The sequence below is a fragment of the Puntigrus tetrazona genome, chromosome 18 (assembly GCF_018831695.1).
Source record: "Puntigrus tetrazona isolate hp1 chromosome 18, ASM1883169v1, whole genome shotgun sequence".
NCBI classification, from domain to species: Eukaryota; Metazoa; Chordata; class Actinopteri; order Cypriniformes; family Cyprinidae; genus Puntigrus; species Puntigrus tetrazona.
The window spans coordinates 26018086-26034283 of NC_056716.1; the positions used below are offsets into that span (position 1 = coordinate 26018086).

General features: G+C 37.2%; 1 protein-coding gene across 1 annotated transcript in view; it reads right to left on the reverse strand.

Annotated features, from left to right (window-relative positions):
- Window positions 1-677: 677 nt before the first annotated feature.
- LOC122362677 (multiple epidermal growth factor-like domains protein 11) overlaps window positions 678-16198 on the reverse strand; it is a 66183-nt gene continuing 50662 nt past the window's right edge. The window contains 6 exon segments of the mRNA XM_043264224.1: window positions 678-821; window positions 3115-3261; window positions 8863-8932; window positions 8934-8966; window positions 9099-9262; window positions 10306-10426. Of these exon segments, the coding sequence (XP_043120159.1) occupies window positions 679-821; window positions 3115-3261; window positions 8863-8932; window positions 8934-8966; window positions 9099-9262; window positions 10306-10426 (678 nt within the window). The 3' untranslated portion in view covers window position 678.

A 16198-nucleotide genomic window follows, 5' to 3' on the forward strand; every position in this document is an offset into this window, starting at 1 on the left:
GCTTGTACAAATACAAAAAATAATATACACTTTTTGCTATTTTTAAAAATATGTATTGACAGATATATGGAAACTCCCCCAATTTATTAACACACTGTTACTGTAAAACAATAACTAGTTTGAACTTGAAAAAGTCAAGATACAAACTAGTTATTGTTTTGTGACTGTTACTATAAGTCATTCTTACAATCTCAACAAAACTTTTGCTAATCTGTCAGCCAGTTAGACAATGTTACATTGGTGACAAGTTTAAAACCAGAATTTGCAACAACACTGTTCAATACCCCAAAAAAGTTTCCAAAGCATTATAATTATTGACAGCAACATTTCCATCAGTTGGCTCGAAACATTTTCACATTGGCCCCTGAGAGTTGTAAAAAAAGCAAAAAAGTCCACCAGAACTGCAAATTGTGTGTTAGCAACAAGAATGTGTCAACAGTTTTGCAGAAACTGCGTATTTCTGGCACATTATCATGAGAAATGGATGCCTTAGTGTATTGATTCAGTCACAGTGTGTTTCCAATTGAAAAATACTGTAATTATAGTAAAGGTAGTTGGACAGTGATGTGACCATACTTCTCTCATACCTCTCCAAACACAAGACTCCAAGGATTTGTAGTGAGTTCTGTGGGTGAGAGGAGAGAAAAATAGAGAGAAACAGAGGAGAGGAACGAGAAACTACTTGCCTTGGTTGCAAAGCGAGCCGAAGAAACCGGCCAGGCACTCACAGTGACCCGTGACGTGTTGGCATGGGCCTGTGCTGTGCACACACTGTGGGCACGACTGGCTGCAGCGGTGCCCGTAGAAACCAGGAGGACAAACTGTCATGGGGGCAAAACAGGGATTTAGAAGCAAAGATAAAGTGGGAAAGCAAGAAATTACAAATTAGAGATTAGAAGCTAAATAAAAGGAAAATATGAACACAGATTTGTAGTATTACATTGAAGGACAAGGACATTAGCAAACATACAGGCAACTATAGTTAGAAAAATATTGTACAAAGCAGTTCACATTCTTTCACAATCTTATGTACTTTTACCATTCAAACGTTTTTAGTCAGTTTTAGTATGTTTTATATATATATATATATATATATATATATATATATATATATATATATATATATATATATATTAATGTATATGTGTACCTGGACCACAAAACCAGTCATATATAGCATGGGTATATTTGTAGTAATAGCCAGCAATACTTTGTATTGGTCAAAATAATATATTTTTGTGCCAAAAATCATAATGAGTAAAAATTATGTTCCATATAGTTACTCTGAACATTTCCTACTGTAAACATATCAAGCGGTAACTTTTGGTTAGGAATATTCACTGCAAAGAACTTCATTTGGAAAACTTTGAAAGTGATTTTCTCAATATTTTGATTTTTGTCTAGCCTCAGATTCCAGATTTTGAAATAGCTGTACTCAACCAAATATTGTCCTATGAATAGAATAAATCTCATTAAAAATATTGACCCCTTATGAGTGGTTTTATGGTCCAGGGTCACATATGCTTTTATTCAACAAGGAGATATCAAACTGATCTAAAGTGACAGTAGTTAATGTTACAAAGGATACAAATTCAGCTTTTCATTACAGGAATAAATTAAATTTTTATATATATATATATATATATATATATATATATATATATATATATATATATATATAAATTAAATATATAAAATTTTTTATTTTAAATTCTCTTGTTTTAAAAACTATTTTTACAGAATTTTTAATCAAATAAATGCAGCCTTTATGAGCATGAATGGCAGTGTAAAGAAATATACTTTAGCACTTTTTGAACCATTCTGAAACCATTTCTGTAATGTTATAATCTAAGGCCACTCCGAGGTCTGAATCATTCTTTCTAGGTACTAGCGTTTAATCCTGAACCACTGAGCCACTGTCACCTGTACAACTAATGTAGGCAGAAATAATGAGGGGTTTTGTCGTCCTCATGGTCAGGCTCATTGTTTCACAGAGCATGAGGCTCAGTCTGTCTCTGTCACTCAGCTCTGTCCGAGATGGGAGCTTCTGTGGGTCATTTTTCTTCATTAGAGTCTTGATTAGCTTTAATTGCTGTAGCTTAGTGTAATGCAGGAGGGAGTGTGTGCTGACCTTTCCACCATGGGTGGTGGGCCTTTGTAATTAAGATAATTGTACAACAACGAACAGTGTGGTGAAGATTAATCGCATTCCCTTTTCTTTCTCACTGCAATCTTTGAACACACACTTCTCCTTACTGGTTGAATCTCAAGAAAAGTCTGGATCTGATTTTCTGGATTTTTTTTTTTAACCACAAAATCAAGAGACATAAATAATACATTATATTTTGAATAAAGAAAACTCTATAATTTTTTTTTTGGCATTCTGACAACCATACATTTTCCTTATCTACTTTCAATGTAATATGAAAACATTGAACATTTTTAAATCGTACAAATATTTCACAATAATACAGTTTTTGCTGTGTTTTTCAACTATTGATGAGCAGAAGAGACTTCTTTAAAAACATTAAAAATCTTACTATTCAAAACGTTTTTAATTGTGATTAATCGTTTCACAGCAATACTATATATAATGCCTGTTTTATTAGATAGATATATGTTTTTGTTGTCTTTACTGACTTTACTATACACAGACTATATACAGACTTTACTATATACAGACCTTGAAAATGACCAGCAATCAGTCAGCATATCTGTTGAGGCACAGTGTAGTAAAGAGAAACAGCAAGAGCAAAACAGTGTCTTAGAAGCAGACCCTTGAGAGGCCGAGTAAACACTTCTCCTCATGGAGAGGCTGATGAGAGCCCCACATGGACACTGCTTCTCTACAGCGATCCAGGCCTGAAGTGATTAAGACTTGTGTGATTAAGACATGTTCATGACTCTTCACTAAGTGCTTCCTTCTTCAACCGTCCCCACTCCACTCCCAGAGGGTCACCGTCTGGATGTAACAGTCGTGACCCCCTCATCTTCCTTGTTTATCGTCTCGGTTGAAGTGTGTTCAAATAAACCACTTACGTGACAGGCTTTGAGAAGGTGACATTGTGTAAAGAGTGTCACTGGAAGGAGAACGGAAGTTGACAGGAAGCTTACTTCTCTTGCAGGAAGTCCAGCGGTAGCCAGGGGCGCACACGCAGGTCCCGTCTTCAGGAGAGCAGGAGCCTCCGTTCTGGCATGAGCAGGTCATGGAGCAGTTAGGCCCCCAGAAGCCTTGAGGGCAGATGCTGTCACAGTGGATGCCTGTTAAAAACAAATGAGGGAAGCATCAGTGCATGTTCTCCGTGTTCTTCCATATTTACTATTATAGCAGAAAACAGAAGTGGGAATAGATGCAGGAAAGCGAAACAAACAAAAGCAAAATAAATCAGTTGCTTGTTTGGAAGAGACTTTTGTGAGGGGGCTGCCTGAACCTTAAGGGCACTGCTTTTATAGTAAGCTAGTATCACAATTTCTACTGGGACGGCAACAGAGTACCAAGCAGGCTTCTCTGAAAGCACAAGTCCTGGTTTCAAAAGCATGGGTGTGTGTAGGTTCGTGCATCTCTTGGCGCAGCACTGGGCCGCTCTGTGCTCTGCTCTGTATGTATTTTTGATCAGACTGGGCCTCCTGCCAGTGCAGAGTGTTCATTAACAGGGCCAAGTCCCGAGTGGTTGAGCCTTCTCTCCCATTCTCTTTTCAGCTGGTTTGTGTGTAGAGTTCCACCAGGACATGCTCAAGTAGGCACACTCAATAGGCACACAAATACATAAAGAAGAGACATACCATATTGTTTCAAAGTGCTGTAATGTAATGACACTAGCAGGTCATGCTGGGGTTATAACAAAAACAGAAAAACAACAAGGCACAACAAGCTTTTAACAGATCCACCATACAGCAGACAAACAGCCAAACGCTACTGTAAATATACTATAAAACACATAATGAAATAAAAAATACATATAAAATAATAGAAAAGACACAAAATATGTGTGTATTCAAATATAGATAGATATAGATAAATAGACATATGTTTATGTGTTCATTTTTAGGGGGTTGAGACAGCATTCAACTAAGAATGAGAGTCTCATAGGAGTCAGGTAGCTGTAATTCTTAACTGAGCTGTATTGGGCCTGGTTCCCCAGTGTGGTCAGAGCTATCACAATTTGCTGTCAGAAAAGTCACCTGAGGCTCATTTTTAGTGTCAGGAGACACCTGGTTTAACTTATGTCAGGTGCGTTTCTACCACAATTCTGGTCATTAATGTTATTAACATATACATAAATATATAACATATATATATATGTGTTATGTGACAATATATGTGACTGCTGTCATCGTTTAAAAAAAAAAAAAAAGCCATTTGGAGCAATGAACTACAGTGAACTGATCACAGTTTTGACTAAGCACACCATTTATCTTTAAAATCAGTGTAATGCTCATCCTCGAGTGGCTTATTGCTTTAATAATACAACTTAAATAAATTAGCATCTATATAATTCACACTCCATAAGCACAATGGCATCGAAGGGAGAAATGATGTGCACACACACACACACACACACACACACACACATATTCTCACACACATCCTTTCAAGCTGCAGCTCAGGAACCTCATTTGCAATTTCCTTTGACAGAGACTTTCTGAGTGAGTGGCACGGCCCATTAAAACGGCATTAGTCCCAAGGCTTTGAATTAGGCCGGGTCTAAACTTCAGGGACAGGCATCATACCTGCTTCACCTTTGTGGCAGAACAGAGAAGTGGTCGGACGGAGAGGCAACGGGGATGTGCAGTTAAGACAAGCCCAGCCACCGCACATCAAAGGAGGGGCAAGCCTGTTTGAGCTTCTGCTGGGCTGGGCAGAAAAAAAGTCCTGCACTTCCTTTATTGTCAGCAATGAATGAGAATAGAAGAGTGCCCTGAAAGCCTAATGGTGACAAACAGAGGGGCTTTTGAGCAGAGCGAGGAGAAGAAAGAGAGAAGTGACTCTCTGCATATGAGACTTTTCTAGAAGAGAACTGCCAGGGGGACTGGAAGCCAATTAATGAGTGAAGAGCAAGTACCATCATATACCATCACTTTCCAGGGCACTTTACATGTTAAGTGGACACACGGGCGCACATGCCTGCAAACGTAATGCAAAGGTTTCTGCAGGACACTCTGTGTTATCCCCACCATCCTCCAGTCTAGAGCCCCTGAAGCACCTAATATCGCATGTCTACATTTTGCCTTCTCACTCTATCTCTCTCCCAGTTATTTTGTCTCTTTCTCTTCCTCCCTCCATTAGACACACGCACAGTTTTATTGAAAGTGACCATTTAATTCCTGTCTCACACATCCTCTCTTTCTCTCTTTTGATAAAACACACTCTCGGCTTGTCTGTCCTTGGGCATATCTCTCTATGTGCTGTACTCCTCAATTCTTTAGTAATACTTTTCATTTTATCACAAAAATCTTCCAGCTGTTGCTCTTCAAAGACAATCCATTTACTTTTCTTACCTTAGTTCATAATAAATATATTTTATTTGTGATTATATATGTTATATTTTTGCTGCTGAACTATGCCTATGTGTATGCTTTTGTAATTATTAAATGTTTTAATGTCCTTTCCAGTGATTACTGAATAAGAACATGTGAAAATCATTTTGGCTCATATGGTTCACTTATGATTAATTTTGTTTCATGAATTCTTAAAATAATGGAATCAAAAGAACAAACTGCATTATTATTATAAACACGTTCAAAATGAAAGCTTGACAACATTTTTTCTTACCCATTGATTTGTATTTGTTCTGTTCGTCTTTATCACAACAGAGCTATACATTTCTTGGCATAAAGCAAGGTCTATGAATGCTTGCTCTATTATAATTTTGTTCCTCTGGATATAAACCCAACAAAAAAGCTTTGGGTCCAGTAATAATGTTCTTTCCATTTATAAATTTACAATAGAATTGCAATAGAAAAAGTTACTTCCATACACTTTCTTCATATATCTGGTATATTTTTGTTATATTTATTCAAGTCCACTAGTTTTACATATGTCTGCATTATCCATTTATACTGTATAAGTTTAAGACATTAAAGGCATAAATATATAATGCATTTATATTATATATTTATATTTATTATTTGGAAGCACTAATATAAATAATTAAAAACAATTATTGCATTATTGATCTTTTGGTAACTTTTGAGACTAACACCTGCAGGGCTTTATAGTATAGATTTTATCGTACAAACTCTTACTTTAGAAGTTAAAATTTGATATGACCTATTTAAATGAGCAACCTCAAAAACATGACTCCATGTGAGATTCCTATCACACATTCTTATGCAATCTCTTTCTCTCCATCTCATGTGTAGCTTATTCTCTTAAAGTCTAAGACCTGACGATATCTTCTCACATATGCACTATGTAACGTCTAGCTCCCCTCTCTCTCGATAGCTTCCATAAATCACTGCTCTGCATAGTCTCTTTGTTCAGATGCTCGCAGTCTCTGAGGCCTATTTGCACCTGGTGACTCCATTAGGCCTGGCAGATGGCGGAGACCTGGGCCGGATACAGAGCGTGAGATTTCTGCGTAGCTGGCTCCTTCTTGCAGATAATGAAAGCCACATCATTTCCCAGTACACACGGTCAGAATTCAGAGACCTGAACGGAGAGAGAGTTATGGAGGGCCTGCAGGCAAAGCCACATCTACCATCTCAACCTGCTCCCTTTACGCTTCTTGTATAACATGATCACATGCTGAAGAACTTGTAAACGCAGCCCTTCTGTGATATTCAAACATGTCTACTGCCTCTCATATCTCTTTCTTGGACACACAGTGCTGAGATCGCTGCAACAGAAGGTGTAAGCACAGTGTGAATTCAAGCCATATATACAAAACCGCAGAATGATTGCTTCATTCTGGGTCAGTACAATCTAATTAGGTAACATGTTCAGCAACAGTTATTATAAATGCTTCATGCTTTCAGAGATCTCATATTAATCTGCCTGTAGGCTGTGTGTCTGATGCTAACAACTTTCTGAGGCGTGGTGGTCCTATGTAGAATAATCTGAACATACATACATATATATATATGTGTGTGTGTGTGTACATATATATATATATATATATATATATATATATATATATATATATATATATATATATATATATATATATATACATATACTATATACATATACATGTGCACACACACACACACACACACACACACACATTTGTAGAATTTATTATATTGCTTTGCTATTGAAATAAAATGGGATTTCATGTTTTGTAATTATATTTGAGAAAAAACAAACAAACATGAATTTTCCCTTAAGATCAAGGCAGTTGAAAGATTAATACTTTCATTATTGCAAAGAAAACGCTGATTTTATTATTTCTGGTTAAAATAAGTACTGCAATTTTTTTATTGGAAAATCAGTTCTAACATTCTAACAACAAACTATAGCAGATGCTTTGGGGTGGATATTATATATTATATTTGTGTCATGAAGACACATTGTGGTATCTCGAGAGACCTCAGCATCTTCAAAATTCAGCCCGCTGACTCTTATAATGATTAGCAATAGTATTACTATTAGTAGTAAGTCTGTTTCACACAGCTTGAGCAAGCAGAGCTACAGCGTAACTGTAACAGCAGGGTCTTATTGTGCTTTCACTCTGCAGCTCTATACAGAACAAAAGTAATTTCTGGATATCCACACAATATAAGTATTCCTATGACAATGGCCATCACATGAAATGGAGTACCAATAATCTGTACTTGATCATCTTCAGCGAAAGTGTTTACAATAGCGTTCAGCTATTTGGGGTTAGTAATATTTATCATTTTAAAATTAGAATTTCCTAACTTACGAATCCTGAATATAACATTGTATCTTCATCTTTGGGATACCAGTAGCAGGAGAGAGCATTATCCTCACAGTTTTTTTATTTTTGTTGTTGTTGTTTTTTTTTTTTTTATATTTTAAAATATCATATATTCCTGTGAGGCAAAGCTGAGTTTTTAGCAGTCATTGTTCCAAAATCATTCAAATAGGATGATATGGTGATCAAGAAACAATATTAAAAACAGATATGCTGTAAATAATTATTCTTTTTCAATTAATTTCAATAATTTTCAGTCACGTGGCGGTATGAAGACCTGGATGGCAAAATATCCATAGAACTGCACAAGAATCGTTCGATCTTTTTAACAGCTGCAAATATTTAGATCTCTCAAAACAATAAAACTGTATGCTAACAAAATTCAATTTATTCAGCCCCAAGGCAATATTTCAATCATTAAACAGTGAGACAAAACAGTATATTTAAAACAAAAATAGCTAATTTAATCATTTCTGTATTAATGATGTGTAGTTTACATGGGAAAGCAGATGAGACCGAATATGACCGCAATCAAGCTTAATGGTTCAGTGTTTCCACATAACACAAAACTTTACATGTTGCATTTATATTCTGGCTTCATCTGCTTGCCTGTACAAAATATACAACATCAATAAGGTGTTTACTGAATTTCACCTTTTAATATCCGCATTTTAATAGGCATTTTACTAAATTATTACAAACTGAGTTAAAATAACTGGTGGTCAGTGAAGCAAAGCTTTGTTTTGCCCACCAGGTGGGAGTTACTATGTTACTAATTGTTACTTTTCTTTGATGAATAGAAAGTTCAGTGTGGATAGTCTTTACTGTCAACTGAATGTGCCCTATGTGCCTGTCACTGTATGCTTAAAATAACGTCAAATATTTCACAAATGAGTGTGTAATTCACTGTAAGCGTCTATGTTGTTTCATAAAACCCTATTTAAACACGTCGATGTGATTATGTCACTGGTCTTACACTAACCTGTCCATCCTGGCAAACAGCGACAGAATCCACTCACAGGGTCGCATCCATCAGCGTGGTTACAGTCCTGGCCTTTCGCGACACTCCAGCCCGTATGTGCCATCCTGAATAACCACACACACAAACCATCTTGCTAAGCTCAAACTGCCCTGTCATGACAAATTTGTATAAATCAAATAGCCAGGCCTGCTAGCTTCTGGCAAAGAGACAATGGAACCGGTCGGGAAGATACTCACGGGGCAGGGCTGCTGGCAGCGTTCCCCTCTCCAGCCTGAGGTACAGGTACAGGAGCCGTCGATTGGGTCACAAGCCGCACCATTGGCACACAAACAAGTCTGGTTACAGCCCAATCCCCAAGTCCCGCTGGAGCACAGGATTGAGCAGTCTACACCCTGCCAACCTTTAAAGCAAAGGAGGCCGGTACAGACATCCGTTAATTTATTTGTCTACTCAACGACCGGTTCTTTCAGTTATTTATTTGCTAAAAACCAAAGGGTTTAACATTCTCTATTTGAGTTCTAGCCAAAGCTTCTCTAGTTTATAACAGTGTTCAATTAATAGAGCGGGAAGAGGGGAAGTGAGGTCACGTCTTGACAGAAGCCAGAGGATTCTTTTCTCCCTCGGCTCGCACCATAAAGCAGTCAATGAGTTGAATATATGCATGGTTTGAGGTCAACATAAGAGCAGAGTGGGATAGGCAGAGAAGTTGTGTAGCACACTGAGGTTCTGCATTATGAATGGGATGAGGATTTTAAAGGTACTGTCTCTAATGAGCTTCCTTCTAAACTGGAGGGACCTGAACGAATACTCTGCTGGTGCAGGCCTTTGGGACGAGTCCATGTTTATGCAACAATAAGGCCTTCCCGCAGGTACGGTTAGCTGCGGTTCAAAGCGCTGAGCACTCACAGGGCTCTTGTGGATTCACGCTGCATTTTTATGCCATTACAGTCTAAAAAGGCCATATGCGGATGTAAGTGCTAAGTGCTTATGTATCCTTTGAAAGTGACCTGGAGGCTTTGGATCCTTTGATACTGAAACACAAGTTTTCCCATAATGATAGAGATGGATATAGGGCATGGATAGGGATATAATTTACTGCTTTTCTATGTATGATGACCAGAGTTTTTGGAGTACAACAGACCTATCAAGCATTCCTGATTTTTTTATAGACAGGATTCATTCTCTAAACATTGGCATCTGTGTTAAAGGGAATTAGAAAATGATTAATTAGTCCGGAGTAATTGAACGTAAAGATTACGACTTTTTACTTAGCATCTGATTGCATGTATTGATTGCTTATTGATTTATTTGTACAGGTCAAGCTTTAATCTTGTTATTAGGTTGGTTGTAAACCCATAGTCTCTCATGGCTTTCTCTTTATTCATGTCTATAAGGAAAATGAGGGAATAAGCGTAAAAAGAAGGAGAGCACATTATTCCGTACCTTCTTTACAGATGCAGGAGCCATCGATTGGTGAGCAGGATGCTTGGTTGTGGCAGTGGCAGGTTGAAGTGCAGTTAGTACCGTATAGTCCACGTGGGCAGGTCTGGGAACAATCGTCTCCCTTAAAAACACACAGAGATGAACCGTTCAAAAAAAAATGTATTAAACAAATTTATCAATGTATCAACCATATATTTGAAACCACCCTGAACATTTTAGCCAGTGTTGAGGTGTAACTTACATGTAATACATACTGATTTAATTGATTTCAGGGGTATAGGACACAGATAATTTTTTTATCTGCTGTTTGGATTTATGTATATGATTTATTTAAGGTTAACTTCATTTTAAGGTAACGTAATCTATAACCTGTTACATTTTCAAATTAACCTTCCCAACACTGATGATTTTAGCAATTATATAGCCACATCCTGGCAACCAACCACACTAAAACTTCCCAAAAATCAAGTATAAATGCAGAAAACCACCCAGAACTTGCCAGGGTGCGTAGCAACACCCTGGCAACCACTAACTAAAAGCACCTTAGAAACCACCCATATCGCCCAACAACCTACTACAACATGCAAAACCACCCAGTACGTTTTAACCACAACATAGCAACGTCCTGGCAACAACTCCCTAGCATCGTAAGAGTGGGTTTTGCTCCGGCAGGCAGAAAGATTAGATTAGATTTCCGAAAATCTCGTTATCTAGTTACCAAAATTTTTCTCTACTTATGCAATTTTACACTCTAACATGAGCAATGTGCTGTGAAGTGTGACTCAAATCCCATCTGAGGATTCTGTGAAACTTCAACACAAAATTTCCTGCAAAACATTCACTGAAACAGAGTTTGATACAGTTCAAGTGAGTACAGAGGAGGTGGAGAGCACATTTGGGCTGCAGCAAACCTGAAGTCCGTGTGTAGCTAGTCTCCTTGCTGCAGTCACACAGAGTGTGGCAGCGGACGCTCAGAGCTAAAGGCTCGCTTTTCCCAGCCGCATTAATGAGCTGACAGCCCTGGCCCTCGGCACCTCCGTCCATCCCCTGAACAGCATTGCTGATGACTGACAGACACTGTGTTCTTAAGCCCTGTTCCCCAGCCAAACAACACCAGCACAATCTCTGTGCTTTACCAGGCTCAGCAGGGAGTCGCCTGTATCCCAGCGCCGACCATCGCGGTGTCTTTTGCCTCATCCCTGGCTCTGACTGACAGCTGACAAAATGATTTAGACTCCCAATTGGTGGGGTAATGGCAGTGTGCTGCGCACCTCCTGCCTCCGTCTCCCCGGTGCCGGGGATCGAGCAGCAAAGGACCCGCTCTCTCATTATCATCTGGAACTAGGTCTGAGTGGAAAGCAGGATAAGATATGCCACAGGACGCCATGGGCACTGAGCGGGACGACTCTCGCTCTCTCTCTATATATTTTTGTTTCCCCTCTCTCTCCTTCTTTCAATCTGTCATCATTTATCTCGCTCGCTCGCTTTGATACAATCATCTCAATATTTTCTCTTACTCCCACTCTTTTCTTTCTTGTATGCTCTCTTTCTTTCTCATTCTCACTCTCCCACATTCCCCCATTGTATTCCCCATTTCAAATATTCCACCTCTCCATCTGCTTCGCTCGTCCATCCACTCCCCACATGAAAAGCTTACATCTGTGGATTAATTTTTCATCAATCTACGTGCAGTTATCTTTGTTCCGCTCAAAAGTGACAGCAAGCAGACTGCTAACAATGGCAGTTCTGTGCTACAGAAAAGACTTAAAACTATCGGTGCAGGCAGCCGAATATGGGGCGCGAAAGTTAGTTTGTTCGACTTTTCAGCAGACCTGCAATTTGCTGGTGAATGGGTTGGAGGAGGTAAAAGAGTCTCTGGCTCACAAATGACCACAGGGATTTAGCGAGACCCGTGAATGCTCCAGATTACACTGACACAGGCCTGAGAGCACTCATTCAACTGGGTGACTGAACTCCTCTAAAAGCAGGCTAAAGTCAGACTTACGTTTTGAGGTTAAATACTTTTTAAATATTCACTTTATAATAAAATCAACAAACATTAGTACAGTAAAATAGCTATAAATTGTATATTTTTATATTCAACGAGGTCCAAAAAGCGGAGACCACACTGAAAATCTTAGATCCAAGAGTTTCAAAATATTAAAATAATCACTGTTAGGATAAAATATTTTTAAAATATAGATAATACTTTAATTCACATTGAGAAGCAAATGTATTACACTGATCATTAAAGCACCTTTGTGCAAAAAGTCAGTTGTTTCCATTAAAACACAAAATATATTTGGATAATGCTCGCATCATGAAAAACAATGAATATTCTTAAATATTCACATTATAACAAAATGAACACAAATCATTAGAACATTCACCAAGCTAGAAATGTTTTCAAGATTCGAATGGCATGTTTTCATACTCAGCGAGGTCCAAAAATCTGAGACCACGCTGAAAATCTTGGATCGTTTTTTTAAATTAAAAAAAATTCTCTTTGCATAATTCTCACATCATGCTGGAAAACAATTAATATTCTTAAATATCTCCCCCAAAAAATTCTAGAAAAATGTTAAGACATTTGAAAATAATCAGTTTAGGATCAAAACACCAACAAAAAACAAATACTCTTGTCTTTGTCTTAAAAAAATGTAAGTAATTACAATGATAGTTTGAGCTTCTTTGTACAAAAGGTCAGATGTTTATTTTTTAATTCTTAGATTATGCTGGAAAACATAAAAACAAAATATCTGACAACACTTTAGTAAAGTGACCAATTCTAACTATTAACTAGCTGCTTATTAGCATGCCTATTGGCTGACAACATTCTATGGTGTGCAATTATTTTCAGGGAACTGAAGAACATCCAGGCAGCTCTTGACTACATTACAGTCCATATCACTCCACCAACTGATTTCTAATATTTCAAATGTCTTACAACAACAAAACAGCCAAAACTCAAAATGACACTGGCCAAACAAACAAATAAATAATCAACATGATAAAAACAACAGATCATTTCCATGTTTTTGCCGCTAAATTACATTTTTATTAATGTATGGAAAGCACATACTCGTTGAATTATTAAAAAAAAACGCACAGCCGTCATGGCCGCATCACCACCTCGGATGTGCATTATTTTTCGAATAGTTCAACAGCTTGTCGTTAAGCATTCCTTACATCTACAAGTGTTTGCAATGAATGCTATTTTAAAGCATTAAAATTCCTACCAATCCCTCTGTGCATTCTAGTGAGCGTCATGAAAGCACACTTGAGCGTGGCGTGTGTGCTTTTAACGTGGCACTACCAGCACATTTGGTCCCTCATCTCCCCACCTGTGCTCTCTCAGTACCAGCAGCGCAAGCATATATATGTTCCTTTCACACCCCTATAAATATCATTCTCTCAATACTCTAGAGATGAGTTTTTGGTGGCCATTACCCCTCTTATTTTCGACCAGACTGCGGTCAAATTGTTAACCTTTGTTGTTCTATAGGTCCGAATGAAAGAGCTGGCCTGGAAAGCGAGCTCCGCATCCCAATTCCATTGCATCTCGGTCAGACTCCTTGGCCAAAGCTCCTCGAGCAGTGTTTAATAGAACTGGCAGCAGGCCCCAAATCCAACACAAAGAGCAGGTGGTGAAAATTAAGATACAGTCTGTGCCTCCGCCTGCTAGTTCAAATCGCTGTAGTAGCTCTGCCACAGGACACTGCAACAGTTACAGCCAAGGCAGGAGTTGGCTAGAGCCTCTGGTACTGAGTTTGTCTTAATCATCACTGCCGTTCTATTCTTTACCTGCGGCACTGTCTTAATTTCATCTGCTTCGCAATATTTCTGCTGTTTCTGAATGCAGCGGGAGTGAAATCAGTTCAGTGGCGGGGAAGATAATTGAAACTGTAGCTTTCCATGTTACGTCTTATTCATAACTTAAAGTGATGCTACTAAAAAATACAATACACTACAAGTTAAAAAAGGAGCTAGTTATATTTAAGTTACACTACCAGTTAAAAGCTTGGAGTTGGTAGTATTGTTTTATGCTCATCAAAGTTTAATTAATTTCATTAAAAATACAGTGAAAACAAAATATCTTAAATGTTTTCGGATACAGTTTTTTTAATACAGTATAGTAATTTATTTATTAAAGTTATGACAATGCAGAATCTTCCACAATTCTCATTAACAGTGCTGAAAAACAAATGTTTGGAGGAATCTTTTATGAATAGCAAGCTTAAAAGAACTTTTTAAATATCATAAATGTTTATAGTACTGATCCTTTTAACGTGTCCTTGATGAATAAATGTATAAAAAATAAATAAATAAATAATTCTTATTGAAATTTTATGCTATAGACAATATAACAATAAATAAATAAATAAATAAAAACTCCCACTGACCCCAAACTTTTAATAATTTTATTATTTAAAAAAACATAAAAATACATATAATATAGTTCATATAAGTCAAAGACATACAAAAACATAGAAAACAGATGTTACTAAATATTTTATATATTTGTATATGTATCTTTGGCTGAACAACATTTCTGGGTGAATTTAAAATTAAATTAAATTTTGTAAATATTATTTAAAAGTTGCTAGCGCTACTTTTAGTTTTAGTTACTACCAAACTATTTTTTTGGTTTCTCTTAGTTCTCTAACTCTAAAGCTACTAGCTCTAAAATAAAGTACATCTGCTTCTGAGGATGAACAAGATGAACAACACTATGTAAGCAATACTATGAGGCATGCGGTGAAGCAAAAGAATGAATCATCCATCTATTTTAACATCTCTCTAAAATAAATTCAGATTACTGATATGATCATCTCTATCTGTCTTTCTCAAGCTCTTTCCTTGCATCTTATCACTTTCATTTTAGCATCCCTTTTGTTCATCAGAGAACACGAAGCCGGGTTGATTGTGTGCCATGTGCAACCAACTGAATAACAAAACGATTTGTTATTTATGTCATATAGAGTCTTGCCTAGATATCACAATCTATTTTGGAGTCCTTGTATCTTGCGTTTCTTTCTGTGTTTCACAAGGTCTTTGTGTTAAGTCTAAACCTGCTGTGTAATAAGACACAAGCATTGCAAAAGTAGCATAGCTGAGACTCTCACCTTGTTCCCAGCCTCCCTGCTGGAGGTGATGTGTGTGTGTGTGTGTGTGTGTGTGTGTGTGTATGTTTGTGCGTGAGACCACTATAGAGATCATTTTCAAAGCAATAAACTGTATTCGCTGACACTTCTGCTTTAAGTATCAGGACACAAAAACTTTTCAAAGAAAGATCAAGGGAAGTGCTGACTAGAAATGTCCTCTGAAAGATGCTCCAGTTTTCGCTTAAAAACCACAATCATAAACCTTTATTATGTAATTATGAGTTTTGCCACTTTCATATGTCATATCTATGGCTCTGTTTAGACACCATTTTCAGTCATCTGATCACAAGTGTTGAGCCAAGACACATTGCTGTTTGCACCTGTGTCACATAAATGTGTCTCCTGTGAACGCCTGTGATGGGATTTTGTTGGGAGGAACTTACTACACTTCTTTCTTACTGCATGGTGTTACATATATACCAGATAGCTCTTCTTCTAGTGTTTTAACAATTCTCAAAAATTATGTTTTTTTATTGTTCATTCCAATAAATCTTAATCAAACTGCATTTGGGTTATACTGACTAGGTAAAAAACAAAACCAGATAACTAACACAATAAAAGCATGATACATGATAACATAATAAAAAAAAGATTTTTGAAAATGAAAACAACAACAATAAGCTTTTGCAAATAAATTACCACCAATTGAATGGTTTTGATCAGGATTCTCATCTGGAGATTGAAGATATATATTCAGTGCTTTGATACAACCTGTGTTGTTAAAAAGC